At 44.8% G+C, this 15,001-nt stretch overlaps 2 protein-coding genes across 4 annotated transcripts in view; one reads left to right on the top strand and one right to left on the bottom strand.

Annotated features, from left to right (window-relative positions):
• Positions 1 to 9,859, bottom strand: part of KATNA1 (katanin catalytic subunit A1) — a 39,117-nt gene extending 29,258 nt beyond the window's left edge. Inside the window, exon 1 of one of the 3 annotated variants that reach the window (XM_017338340.3) lies at positions 9,557 to 9,859. The gene's annotated coding sequence lies outside the window, so the exon portion shown is untranslated. The remainder of the gene's footprint in view (positions 1 to 9,556) is intronic. The other 2 variants (XM_002722435.5, XM_008249907.4) reach the window with 2 other exon arrangements.
• Positions 96 to 9,739, top strand: LOC138849767 (filaggrin-like). The gene is made up of 2 exons (XM_070074521.1): positions 96 to 186; positions 8,871 to 9,739. The coding sequence occupies exons 1-2, from the start codon at positions 96 to 98 to the stop codon at positions 9,737 to 9,739; spliced, it is 960 nt and encodes a 319-aa protein (XP_069930622.1).
• Positions 9,860 to 15,001: the final 5,142 nt, after the last annotated feature.

The following is a 15,001-nucleotide window of genomic DNA, read 5'->3' as shown; positions in this document are numbered from 1 at the left end:
CTTATGGTGAAAGAACTGTTGAGATTACTGTGTATTTAGGAACTCACTGTGTAGGGAGACATTGAAAGTGAAGTTTCAAGCCTGGGAAACTAATCATGAGAGATCACCAGAAAGCTGAGAAGAGGAAAAAGTATGAAGTAAATGAGACTTTGACTTCTGTTGTACATCAAGAGGATATCCAAAGAGGTGTGTCTCAGATGAACAGAAATAACTTCCATGGAGACCCCTCTACCTGGTCAGAACTATCTAGTCAGAACTTTTCCAAAATGATGTTTTTGGATATTCCCTCCTGCCCCACCATGGTTAAGATCAAGTTATGCAACAGAGCTAAATCTGAGAGAGACTACAGTTCTTACATTCTATGTATTTAAACTCTTCACTCTTAGAAGGGAGTTCCTGTGAAAAAAGCATGCCAAATATATTTCTTGAGTTTAAGTAGAATATCTGACCAGGAGGCAGGGCAAAGATGATGATGACAGGCCAAACAGGAATTTCAGTCAGATGCACTATTTGTTAGGACCAAAAAGACAAGAGAAGGTAGTCATGTAGCTACAACCTAGAATTAAGAAGATTATAGGATGCAAAATTAATAGACAAGAAACACTGACTGGTGAGGAGCTAAAAATCAGCACTGCATTCCCAGAGCAGAAAAAGGCATATACTCCTTATTAGACAGATTAGTGGGAGATGGCGCCACCACCTCAGTGGAGAAGCAGGGACATCAAAATCACAACAGCCACCTCAGGTTTCCACTCTCTGCCAGCCTTAGGTAGTTTTCTTCTCTAACCAGCTAAATTATAACTATGGATTCTTTACCTCGTTAGGCTTGATGAATACATGTCACAAGCTATGTATTAGGATAATGTATTAAGATCATTAAACCCAACATCTTTCATCTCAGTATCAGGTTCAATTTTCACGTATAAGAAAAGAAACCAAGAGAGCTGTTAATGCTCTCTCTGAAAACCAATCCTAGAAGAGTCCCAGGCAGTTAAGGAAGATTGATGAAAAACCACTGAAATGATGGGGGCAGCTGGATGCTAGTGTGTGGGGAGGATACCTCGCAGCCCAGAGAGAAACAGGCCAGAGTTTTCTAACTGTGTCCTTTCTGACTTTTTTTGCCCTGGCCAATCATTGTTCACCCTATTCCTTTCCCATTTTAGAGCCAAAAATCAGCAGTGCTAGCCCAGTATCAGACACAGACAGCAGGGCAACTCGGGCCAAACCTCTGCCTGGATAGAGGGGCGAGGTCAACCCAGTAGCTCTTCAGAGTGGTCTCGCTGCCACTCCACTCACAGATAACAACCAAGAAACACTGTTCTTAGCAAAGAGCAGTTCCCAGGCTAAGGATCCCCACGTGGTAGGACTGGGGTGAGAGCACAATATCAAAATGCTGGGGAGTCATTGAACACTTCAGTGGAGACTCACCACGACTCACCATCATAAAAGAGTGAATATAACTGAGCAAGTCATCCTCTTAGGAAGCTAGAAAGAAAAAGACTAAGAACAACCCAAAAAGTACATAGAGAAAAAAATAAGATGAAATCTGAACATAGAAATTGGATGAAGAGTAACAGAGAAACTAAAAATATATACAAGTTTTGGCCTACCAGGCATCCCATAGTCATTAATAAAGTCTTTTGCTGCAGAAAGTATATAAATACAACAAAAGAACTTTATATATATGGACTGTCACAGTGAGCCTCCCAGATAGCTCTCAGTGACCTCTGCTTCTTGGTTTCCATGCCCATATGTAACTACCTTCTCTTGAATGTCGGCTTCTAACATGTACACAAAAATAATAGAATGCTGTTTCTCACTGTGATTTCCAACTTACTTGCTGTCTCTTGCTGGCCCACTCAATGGGAAAGCAGGTAACATGTAGCGAGCTGCCGAGCGCAAAGGTTCACGTGGCAAAAAACTGAGGGAAGCTTCAGACCAACAAAGAGTGAGGAACTGAATCCTTCCAACAGCCTGTGAACGAACTTGGAAGTGAATCCTTCTTTAGCCCTGACGTGACTACAGCCCTGGCTGATGACTGATTACAGCCTGTGCCCAGATTCCTGACCCAAAGAAACTGTGGGGTAATAAATGTCCAAGACACTAAGTTATGGAGTAATTTATTATGAAGCAGTACAACTATGAACAGAAGTCTATGAGTAACTCAAAGACCAGGCATCTGAGGTCCAAAAGAGAAGGAGAGAAATCCCATGACCTAAATGATGACTCTCTTGACGCTCTCATGACCACTGATAATATTCCATCTAAATAAAAGCTTCATGGTCAGGACCTATGTGTCTCTGTCATTTACTGACGTATCCTTAGCAGCTAGAACCATGCTTGTCCATAAATCTTTGAAAGAATGAGCACTGCCAGGCTGCTGTCTTAACTACCAAGATTTCTTGCTTTTGCCCAGCTCCTGACCTAGCACTATTATGTTCCTTGATCCCTGTTCATCCCTATGAAGCTAGGATTTCCACTTGATCCCCGTGTGACTACTTCTGTCCACGCCTCACAGTGACACTTAGTCTGGGCAAGTGTTAGAAGAGTGTGACTGGGGCTAGCTGCTGGAAGTACAGGGTTGATCCAGACGAGCTTCAATATCAAGCGTCTCATTCTTTCCCCTCTCTTCCTTAACGGACCCCCTCCATATCCCTATCTTTTTTCTCTTTCTCCTACTTAACAAAAATTGTAATTAGTTGTTACTTATATACAGGCAGTCTTCTTGTTTTTTTTCCAGGGCCCTGGTTCAATGGCCCCTACCTTGTAGAAATCGCTCTAGGCCTTCTGTATTTAAGCTCCTTTCTTGTCAGAAAAAACTCCTTAGGAGTCAATGGACTGACATTTCCAGCAAACAGAAACATAAAGTCAATCCAAGGTTACATTAACAAAGGACCTGAAACATTCTTCGTTATCAAAGAAACAAGGTGTTAAAAGAATACAGTATGAAAGTAGCCATAGTACACTAAATGATAGACAAAAGTGATTTTTCTCATTTCTTTAATACTCTTTAAACCTAAAACATCCTTCTTCTCAAATCAATGTCCGTACTACATATTTATGAGATCCTCCAATTTTCAAGAATATATCCTATCATTCCTAACATTACACTGGAGGACAAAAACTACCATACTACCATATCTGGAAATACTTGAAGAAATTTCTCTATTGGGGAAAAAAAGCTGGTAGGGGACAGTATTGTGGAACACCAGATTAAGCCTCAGCCTGCAACGCAGGCACCCCATATCAGAGCACTGGTCTGAGTCCTGGTTGGCTGTTTCCGAATTTCTCTATTGGGGAAAAAAAAGCCAATAGGGGACAGTATTGCGGAACATTAGGTTAAGCCTCAGCCTGCAACCCAGGCACTCCATATCAGAGCACTAGTTGGAGTCCTGGTTGCTCTGTTTCTGATCCAGCTCCTTGCTAATGTGCCTGAGAAGGCAGCAGAAGATAGTCCAAGTACTTGGGTCCCTGCCACCCATGTGGAAGACATAGATGGAGTTCTAGGTTCCTAGATGCAGCCTGGCCCTGGCCCAACCCCACCCATGTAGCCATTTGGGGAATGAACCAGCAGACAGAAGATCTCTCTCTGCTCTCCCCCTCTCTGTGTCACTCTGATTTTCAAATAAATAAAATACATCTTTAAAAAGCTAGTAGACCAACTTTTAGCAAGTATGAACTACAAACATTACCTACTAGTTCAATATTAACTCATTATATCCCACAGACCTATACATAGGACATGCATAAAATCTTAAAATTGAACAATAAATATACCATTTGAAATCATGTGTTTTTAAAATTCTCTTCTTTTGAGAAAAGTAATCTGTGATTAGAGCAACTGAAATTATTTTTAAATTCATTCCAAAAATGGCATAAACTTTACTGCAAAAGTTACTTTTACTTAATGTTTAACTGAACAAACTGATATGTAATATAAAGAAATGCATTTATGTGATGGCACAGTGGGTTAAGCTGTTGCCTGTGATATCAGCATCCCATATGCATGCTGGCTACAGTCATGGCTCTGCTCCATTTCTGATCTAGCTCCCTGCTAATGTGCCTGAGAAAGCAGTGGAAGATGGCCCAAGTGCCTGGACCCCTGCACCCACGTGGAGACCTAGATGGAGTTCCAGGCATTCTGGCTGTGTACTGGCCCAGCCCTAGGTCACCAGGACCACTTGGGGAATGAACCTGAGGATAGATGATCTCTTTCTCAGTCTCTCCCTCTTGCTAACCCTGCCTGTCAAGCAACAAAACAAATCTTAAAAAAAAGAAGACGAAGAAGAAGAAAAGAAATGCATTTCATCAAAGTATCTTCTACGATTAGGTTGTCATTTTTTTTTTAAGATTTATTTATTTATTTGAAAGTCAGAGTTACACAGAGAGAGGAGAGGCAGAGAGAGAGAGAGAGGTCCTCCATCTGCTGGTTCACTCCCCAAATGGCCGCAATAGCCAGAGCTGCGCCAATCCAAAGCCAGGAGCCAGGAGCTTCTTCCTGGTCTACCATGCGATAGCCAGGCCATAGCAGAGAGCTGGATCAGAAGTGGAGCAGCTTGGTCTCGAACCAGCATCCATATGGGATGCCGGTGCTTTAGGCCAGGGTGTTAACCCGCTGCACCATAGCGCCGGCCCCTAGGTTGTCATTTTACTTCTGGGAATTCCCTGCATTTCAAATATCAGTATTTAAAAATAACTGTCCTACAATCCTGTAGTGAGGACCCTGGGACAATGTAAACTGCTCAGCATTGTGTAGTATACTACCTTGCTGTCCGACAAACTCTAATGTGTTACGACTTCTGGTTATGTACTGATAAGCTGTGGCCTATGCACTTGGGAATATGGTAGTTCTACAAATCCCTATAGTGTCAGAGAATCCACAATAACATTCTATTTTTTTTTTTTTTTGACTACCTATTCACTAGTTATGACTTGCTGGTACAACCTGGAAGTACTCGATTCCATACTACAGGTGCCACAAGGGAAAGCAGACTAAACAAGTGTTTTATGAAACTGACAAGAGAGTAGTATGATTATAGCCTTAATATAAATAATGAGATTCTCATGGTTAGAAAATAAATGTAACATTGCTAGAATGAATTACAGTACAGTGGAACCATCTGGCAAAGTTCAACTATGGAAAAAAAGAAATAGAGTAGAGCCCATATGCCTCAACCAAAGGTACTGTGAACTGGTAACAATTTCAGTGGTGGAGCGGACATACACGATTGGTTGTCTTCCAAATATTCCACTTCTATTAAAGAAGTAAAAAAATTATGTCTCTTTTTGGTAATGACAAACATTTTTTTTTTATAAAAAAGCCTGGTTTTGGAGCCAGAGCTGTGGCATAGCAGGTAAAGCCGCTGCCTGCACTGCTGGCATCCCATAAGGGCACTGGTTCAAGTCCCAGCTGCTCCATTTCTGATCCAGCCCTCTGCTATGGCCTGGGAAAGCAGTGAGAAGACCCGGAGGAAGCTCCTGGCTTCAAATCAGTGCAGCTCCGGCTGTTGTGGCCAATTGGGGAGAGAACCAGCAGATCAAAGACCTCTCTCTCTCTGTCTTTGCCTCTCCTTCTCTCTCTGTGTAACTCTGCCTTTCAAACAAATAAATAAAACCTTTAAAAAATAGCCTGGTTTTTCTCAATACACCTGTAAAGGTTTTTAAATTGTTTCATATCTGGTCAAAATGAGATTTTTTTTTTTTTTGACAGGCAGATTTAGACAGTGAGAGAGAGAGAGAGAGAGAAAGAGACAGAGAGAGAGACAGAGAGAAAGGTCTTCCTTTCCAGTTGGTTCACCCGCCAAATGGCCGCTACGGCTGCACTGGCCGCAGCCAGGAACTTCTTCCTGGTCTCCTATGCAGGTGCAGGGCCCAAGCACTTGGGCCATCTTCCACTGCACTCCCGAGCCACAGCAGAGAGCTAGACTGGAAGAGGAGTAACTGGAACAGAATCTAGCACCCTGACTTGGACTAGAACCCGGGGTGAATGCGCCACAGGCGGAAGATTAGCCAAGTGAGCCGCGGCACCGGCCCAAGATGAGATTTTTAAGAATCTCATTTTTAATTTGTAATAAAAGTTTACAACTTGACTTTTTCAAAAAAGTCAACAAACTCCAAGCACCTGCTAATAAAGGTCTTAAAAAAAAGTAAAAAGATGTTACTGGCTTTTGTTCACTCAAATAATTGATATAATAAATGCATGGATTATTCACAAATTTGTAAACAAAGACAAGAATGATCTCATAAAATTGTTGGATTTCAAGAGACATCCGCAGGGCTGGCTCTGTGGCATAGCAGGTAAAGCTGCCGCCTGCAGTGCTGACATCCCAAATAGGCGCTGGTTTGGGTCCCAGCTGCTCATCTTCCGATCCAGCTCTCTGCTATGGCCTGGGAAAGGAGTGGAAGATGCCCAAGTACTTGGGCCCCTGAACCCATGTGGGAGACCTGGAAGAAGCTCCTGCTCCTGGCTTCGGATTGGTGCAGCTCTGGCTGTTGCAGCTAACTGAGGAGCGAACCAGCGGATGGAAGACCTCTCTCTCTGCCTCCTTTTCGCTCTCTGTGTAACTCTTTCAGATAAATAAAAAATATTAAAAAAAAAAAAAGAGAGAAAGAGAAAGAGAGAGAGAGGGAGAGAGAGAGATATATCTGCTCAGTGTATCTGAAATGATGCACTGAAAACCATCAGGAGGAAGAAAGTGTAACCCTCGCAGACCTACCACTGTCCCAGATGATATCATATTTGATATGAGAGGCTGCATTATCCCCAAACAGTAAGAACAATGATGATGTCAAAGTAAGTCATGTCATGTGAAACCAACAACACACTGTCAAAAATGGAATATAGCCCGTCCCTTCATCTGCTTCTTTCCACCAAAAATAATTGGACAAGTCATGAAAGTCACTTTTTTGTTATTTATAGCCAGCTTATTTGTGTAAAGGATACCATATTGTCCCAGTGCCCTCTTATAGGACAATCTGTATTTTCATTCTTAATGGTAATAAAGAATATAAAAACTCTAGATTATGATTTCTAACCTACTTTAAAGCACCAGGATCAATTTTGTTGAAATAGTCACAGAACTGAAAACCTGGAACTCAATGGGTTAATAGAACACTCACGAAGATGAGACTGTCTCAAATTCGGACCCTTGGTTACACATACTAGAGAAAAAAATAATCACAGACCATGCCTGCTCTATCTCATAGCCAGCTTTTCCTACACATTTTTCTTACAGGACCACCCTTCTGCTTACATGACTTGAGTATTTATGATTTACCTAATGGTTAAATTAATTTACTTAAACTGATCAAGTTGCACTATGAACTTTTAATTCAATAACAGCCATCTTCTTAAAATTAAATACTAAAAATTGAATTTTTCAGCAAAATTTCTAGCAAACTTAAGATGTGATGCAGTACAGTGAGGCCACAAAGAGACTTGAAGTACTGTTTTTCTAAAGAAGTGATCAAAGAGACTGAACAGGAACAGGCAAATATTTGCGTTCATGATTCCCATTCTCTTCCTAAACATCAAATAATGGGTGCCTCTCTATTCCACATATAAGAAGACTACTTCACCCATTTAACAAGAGACCTCAGGCTGGGTTCCACTATATTGTAGCTTCTACTGTAAAATTCACAGGTCATTCATTCAGGAAATAGGCAAGAAGCACTCACTGAATTGCAAGTAAATGCACAACAGACAAAATAAATTCAGAACCAGCCCTTGAAACCCTTTTTGTTTACTGGACAGGATGCCATTTTATTCTAGATAGATTTGTTTCTTTGCTTCGTGAGAGGAGACAAGGATAGACTACTATTAATCAGCATCAATGTCGGAAGTCTGGAGGTGTTTAAACAATATTTATCTGCAAAACTGATCTCCTAAAACAAAAAAATAACAGATCACACAGCTTCCCAGCATTTCAGTGAACAAATCGTGTGTGGCTTTCCAAGTGGCAATACGTTAGTAAACAATTTTCAGAGCATTCATCTCTGGGCCACGAAAGCAAGCACATGTGAACTGCAGTCAGTCACTGCTAATTATAAATACGTTCAACAAATGAACGGCCCATGACCAATCACAGCATGGCATACATTTCTCTTAACCTTTACAATCATATCATGAATAGTCACGCAAGACAAAAATTATTATTATTTTACAAAAAAAAAAAAAAAAAAAAAACCACCAAAAAGAAATTTCAGGAAAAAAGGTCCCCCAAATGTCTATCTGGTTTTAAACTTTTGTTCAGTTTGCCTGAACAAAACAAATCAGTAAGTACAATTAAAACGTAACTAAAAAGCCATATTCAAAGCCCTAACAATCAACACCACATGCAATATCTATTTAGTGTGTTATCACCAGTGTCCACATTGTTTTGATATGTTATCTTTTTTAGACAGCCAAGTAGCTTAGAAAATAAAAGCCCAAACCATTTGTTAGAAACAGAAATTTAACAATGTTGTTAATACAGTAAACTCTAACAGAGTCTCTAACCCTCAATACTTGTCACAACTGTGATACACATTTCAAAATAATACGCAGGACCGCTTGTAGACTATATAGAATGCCTAATAATCTACAAAACAGAAAGGCGTCTTGAACAACCAGCGCCACAAACGAGCTTTATACAGCTTTTCACAGTCTAGGGATGTGGAAAAAAATGCATCAGCAGGGCATTCTTATTTTTAAAACACGATACAGCCCACGCGGATTGTTACTGCGAATACAAGACAAAGAATTTTGCTACTATTTCTTCCCTTAAGAACTGATGGCTTAAAAACAAAACAAAACACATCTGCTGGGGGTGGGGTGGAATCTGGCGGTATACCGAGACATTTAGTACGACTCTTTCCTGACCCCTACGAAGGTGGCTATCACTGTGACCACGCAGCAAAGATCGAGCGCGCACATTCTGCAACATCAGGAATGATTTCAGCAGCAACTGCAGGTCTGACGGCAGCTGGTGCTTCCAGGAGAAGCGGCCTGTCGGAGTCGGCAACACACAGCCGTGAAGAGGAAACCATCTTTGATGAGATACGGGCTTGCGATCACCCGAGGCTCTCAAGGACCCGCGCCTGCCTTTGTCACTGTAACGCGCGCTGTACGAAACGAAGGTTTCGAGGGATGCGATTTCTACAGGGGCCGAACAACACTCAGCCAGGAAGGGAGCTACGCCTTCCCCGAGGACACGGGGCTCGGGATAACACCAAAGACCACCGTGCTGCACGACAGCACGCCCACCCAACCCGCTGGAGCAAGCACGCTGCTTCCCAAGGTCCAGGCTTGCGGGGTTTCTCAGGGGGCGCGGGCCGGACACACGTTCTCTCAGCCGGTGACTTCTCCGACGGCACTGGCCCAGGGTCCGACAGGAGCCCCAGACAGGATTCCCCAGGCAGGGGGAAGTGTCACCTGACCCCCAAGTGTCAGCCACAGCGGCAGGGACCGCAGACAGCGGCGCAGACACAGACAGGCTCCCGGCGGGGTGCGCGGCGGCCCCGAAGGCCTCGACGACCCGGCCCTGGGCAGTCGGGAGTCCCTCCGGCCAACACTCACCTGCGGCGGCCCAGGCTCCTCGGGAAGCCGCCCACAGCCAGACGGAGCGGAAGGGCCGAGCGGAGATCCGGGCAGGGTGTTAGGAGGACCCGGAACAGACCCGGCACCCGGCCCTCTGCTCTCCGGAGCGGCACTGCACCCTCCAACCGCCCCCACCGCCTAGCGCTGCTTCTGCTCGCCTAGAATTTGAAGGCAAACCCGCCAGGGCCACTTCCGGTGCCAGAGCGGGGCTGGGCCACTCGGGCGCACGCGCGCGACGCCCCGAGAGCGAGCACGTCTGGTGGCGTGCGCGCCGCCGCGCGGGGGCCCTGGACGGGGGTGTGGCCCGTGCCGGCGCGCGCCTGCGCAGTCCCGCGCCGCTCGCTTCAGCCTGAGAGGAGGGGCTGTAGGGGACCCTAATTTAGCGTACCTCGTGTGCCTCAGTATTTTTTTCAAGTGCTGACTCATTTTCCCTCCCATTTGATTTCCGCCACCTTCCTCGGAGGTTAGGAAGTCCGAGTGTCCGTTTTACCCGTGAGTGTCAAGGGTCCTGCGATTCGTTTTTGACAAACCCCAGCGTTAGGACTCAGAATTCCTCATAGGCCCCACAGGAATAAAACAGAGAGGGCATGAACCTGTGGCCGGGGGGAGGCGTTTCAGACTCGCTGTCCTTCAGTTTCTGACAGGAAAGCTTGCCGGTCGTTTCCCAAGGACTGATACAGGTGCGTGGGAAATACATCCATTCAGGCACCACGTGTTCGTGGAGCGACTGCTGGTGCCAGAGTGTCGAGCACTGGATATAAGTGTTTCACCACATAGGACGTGTCATGGGGTCTAAGGTTTGTAGAAAATAATAGGTTCTGGCCGGCGCCGTGGCTCACTAGGCTAATCCTCCTCTTAGCGGCGCCGGCACTCGGGGTTCTAGTCCCTGTCGGGGCTCCGGATTCTGTCCCGGTTGCCCCTCTTCCTTTATATGAATGCGAAGGTATGCTAATTCAAAAAGTCATTAAAGGGCCTGCTGTGGTTAGGGTAAGAGTTGTCTCCCAAAGGCCCGGGTGTTAAGGATTCCATCCTGAGTCTTTTGTTAATGGGTTAAAGATGGGTTAGTTCAGATCTGGTGTCTGAAGGTAGACTCCTGGAGACTGGTTAGGTTGGATTAGGTCCTTAGAGTGGAGCTCTGTGATTGGGTCTTGGTTGCTTCTATCATAGATGATGAGCAAGCTGGCTGTGTTTGTCCACTTTCTGCTCTTGTGAGCCTGCGGCCCCATGCTTGATCAGGGGCCAGACTGCTGGAGCTACCTGCTCTTGGTCTCAAAACCATGAGCCAAAATAAATCTTCCTGCTTCCCAAGTAGGTCTCTCAGGTATTTGTTACAGTGACAAAAAGCGGACTGATACAGGCTACAAAAAATGAATAGTGTATGAGTTCATTCACAGAAATTTCTAAAACAGGCTAAACTAATCTATGAGGGATATGGGAACTCTTTATATTACCATCTCATAGTTTTTGTTTTGTAAATTTAAAACTATTCTGAAGTAAAATGTTTAAAAAAACTTTAAAAATTGTAATAGTTGATTTTTAAAAATTTTTAAACTTAAAAAATTTCTTTAAAAAATTTTAAAAACAGTTGATTGCCTGAAACTGCATCCAAGAGATGAGGGAGAGGAAATTGATTGCAAAGAGGCAAGAAGAAAAGTTTTGAGCAAATGTTCCCTGACGTAGTAGTTATACAAGTGTATATATTTAATAAAACTCATAGAACTGTACACATAAATGCGTGCATTTTATTATGTAAATTATACCTGTGCAGATTTCTAAAGTAAAAAAAATTTTTCTTTCAAAAGATCAGCTTACCTTTAGTACTTTCAGAGAAGAGTAGGTTATTCTGTAGGAATCCCTAAATCACAGAGACTTCAAAGAACAGGATTTTTTCTCTTCTGCACTCTCTATGTCCACAGCTGAGTGAATGCAGGCGCTGGGAGTCTCGGCAGTGGCAGAAGAGATAAATGGCACAGCTCTGTCTACCACAGCTGCCCATGTGGTAGAAAGGCAGGTGCTAACAACAACAACAAAAAAATGTAAACTTTATTCAGTAGGCAAAAAAGAACCACTGAGAATTTTAATATAAATTAGACAGCAAAAGGAAGATTAATTTGGCATCAAGGAGTAGAAAGGTTTGGAGAGGACAAAAATATAGAAAAATGGATTGGTAGACTGTCTGACAGCTGGAATTACACAGAAGTGGAATGGCCATGAAGACCACCTTTTTAAGTTTTTTAAAAAGTCAGAGAGAAAAGAGAAATCTTCCCTCTGCTGGTTCTCTCCCCAGATGGTCACAACAGCTAGGGCTGGGTTAGGCCAAAGCCAGGAGTTTCATGCAGGTCTCCCACAGGGGTGGCGGGGATCCAAGCTCTTGGGCCATCTGCTGCTGCTGTTCTCAGGCCATCTGCAGGGAGCTGGATATATTGGAACAGCCAGGACATGAACAGGAGCCTATATGGGACGCTGGCGTACAGGCAGTGGCTTTATCTGCTACACCACAGCACCAGCCTCAAGACCACCTTTTGACATTTTATATATATATATATATATATATATATATATATATATACACACACACACACACACACACATATAATTTATATATTTTATTGTCCAATTAAGTAAACTTAATGAAGTCAGATATATGTCTGTTTGATGTACAGGAATGGGGAGTGTCTGGCCTATGAGCCTAGAAGAACTAAGAAATCATCACTTCTGGCCTTGCTAAGGTACTTACCATGCAGGATTTAAAATGCAGTACATCTATAGCAGGCTAATTTTTCACTTGCTTTGTATGGCCTACAGTTGGTATTATAAATATCCAAATGACCCTTGGCAGAAAAAATATTCCCTAGTCTTGGATGAGAACCAATCTGGCATATTGTATGCATCAGTTAGATACTTGTAGAATAAATAAAATTTAGAAAGTGAGAGACTTTTTCCACTTCATCAGAGAACTCTAAAAGGGACTTTCAGGACTCACTAATTTCACTCCCTTGGCTGACGAGTCTGGCGCGTTCTCTACAGACTTCAGATTTCGGAGTTACCCTTTGTCTGCCTCCCAACGTTTAATTATGAAAATTTCCAACTGTACAGGGAAATTGAAAGAATCTTATTGTGGATATCTATATATCCACTACCTACATTGCACAATTAAGCTGTTGGTGACCTTGCTTTCATTTATGTCTGTCCATCCCCATATCTACCTCTATAGGCAGCTTTTTGTTATTACAATTAAATACCTAACGCAGGGGCCAATGCTGTGGCTTACGGGTAAAGCCCCGTTTGAGTCCCAGCTGCTCTGATTCTGATCCAGCTTCCTGATAATGTCCCTGGGAAAGCGGTGGAGGATGGCCCAAATCCTTGGGCCCCTGGGCCCCTGTGCCCACCTGGGAGACCCAGAAGAAGCTCCAGGCTCCTGGCTAGGATCAGCCCAGCTTTGGCTATTGTGGCCATTTGGGGTGTGAACCAGTGGATAGAAGATCTCTCTATGCCTCTGCCTCTCTCTAACTCTGCCTTTCAGATAAATAAATCTTAATATATATATATATTAAAAAATATATATATATATATATACACACCTGGGGTTGACACTGTGGTGTAGCAGATAAAGCTGCCCCCTGCAGTGCTGCCATCCCATATGGGCATCAATTCAAGTCCTGGCTGCTCCACTTCTGATCCACCTCTCTGCTGTGGCCTGGGAAAGCAGTAGAAGATGGCCCAAGTCCTTGGGCCCCTGCACCCACATGGGAGACCTGGATGGCTCCTGGCTTTGGATCAGCCCAGCTCCAGCCATTGCGTCCGACTGGGGAGAGAACCAGTGGATGGAAGTCCTCTCTTTCTCTGCCTCTCCTTTCTCTATGTAACTGACTTTCAAATAAATAATCAAGGTTTAAAAAAATACCTAACACAGGGTACTTATGAATGAAAGAGAGGTTTATTCAGCTCCGAGTTTTGGAGGGAGAAAGTCCAAGTGGAATGATGCAGGCTCTGGTGCAGGCCCTAGGGCGGATGATGGAGGGAGGCAATGTGGAAGAAGGGTCGCATGCCAAGCCAGGAAGCAGAGAGAAAGAAGGTGGGCATGAACTCAGGCTTCATAGCAACCCTCTTCCGAGCACTCACTTCTGAGGGTATGGCCAGATGACCTGATCGCCTTTGGCTCATCTCATAAGTTTTAGGGCCAAATCACATTCAAACTATGCCACTACTCTTGGTATATTGTTGGTTTTTTTTTTGTTTTTGTTTTTGTTTTTGTTTGTTTGTTTTTGACAGGCAGAGTGGACAGTGAGAGAGAGAGAGACAGAGAGAAAGGTCTTCCTTTTGCCGTGGTTCACCCTCCAATAGCCGCCGTGGCCAGCGCGCTGCGGCCGGCACACCGCGCTGATCCGATGGCAGGAGCCAGGTGCTTCTCCTGGTCTCCCATGGGGTGCAGGGCCCAAGGACTTGGGCCATCCTCCACTGCACTCCCGGGCCACAGCAGAGAGCTGGCTTGGAAGAGGGGCGACCGGGACAGAATCCGGTGCCTAGACCGGGACTAGAACCCGGTGTGCCGGCGCTGCAAGGCAGAGGATTAGCCTAGTGAGCCGCAGCGCCGGCTTGGTATATTTTTGTTTTTAAGTTTTATTTATTTGAAAGGCAGAGAGAAAATATCTTCTATCTGCTGGTTCACCCCCAAAATGCTTGCAACAGCTGGGGCTGGGCCAGGCTGAGGCCAGGAACTCTATCTGGATCTCCCAAATGGGTACAAGAAATCCATCATCTTCCGCCTTGCAGCTGCCTCTCAGATGCATCAGTAAGAAGCTGGATTGGAAGTGGAGGCAGGACTTGATTCCAGAAACTCCATTCTGGGATGTCGGTGTCCCAGGCAGTAGCTTACTTTAAAAAAGGCAGAGTGGGGCCGGCGCCGCGGCTCAATAGGCTAATCCTCCGCCTAGCGGCGCCGGCACACCGGGTTCTAGTCCCGGTCGGGGCGCCGGATTCTGTCCCGGTTGCCCCTCTTCCAGGCCAGCCCTCTGCTGTGGCCAGGGAGTGCAGTGGAGGATGGCCCAGGTGCTTGGGCCCTGCACCCCATGGGAGACCAGGAAAAGCACCTGGCTCCTGGCTCCTGCCATCGGATCAGCGCGGTGCGCCGGCCGCAGCGCGCCAGCCGCGGCGGCCATTGGAGGGTGAACCAACGGCAAAGGAAGACCTTTCTCTCTGTCTCTCTCTCTCACTGTCCACTCTGCCTGTCAAAAAAAAAAAAAAAAAAAAGGCAGAGTGGGAGAGACAGAGAAAGAGGTATCTTCAGTTAGTTCACTCCCCAAATGGCTGCATCAGTCAGGGCTGGGCATTCTAAAAGCCAGGAACTCTGAACTCAGTCGAGGTCTTTCACAGAGGTTGCAGGGACCCAAGTACTTGAGCCATCACCTGCTGCCTCCCAGGCTG

The sequence above is a fragment of the Oryctolagus cuniculus genome, chromosome 5 (assembly GCF_964237555.1).
Source record: "Oryctolagus cuniculus chromosome 5, mOryCun1.1, whole genome shotgun sequence".
Lineage (NCBI taxonomy): Eukaryota > Metazoa > Chordata > Mammalia > Lagomorpha > Leporidae > Oryctolagus > Oryctolagus cuniculus.
Note: the sequence above shows the minus strand (reverse complement) of the source record. Positions and strands in the feature narration are given on the sequence as shown.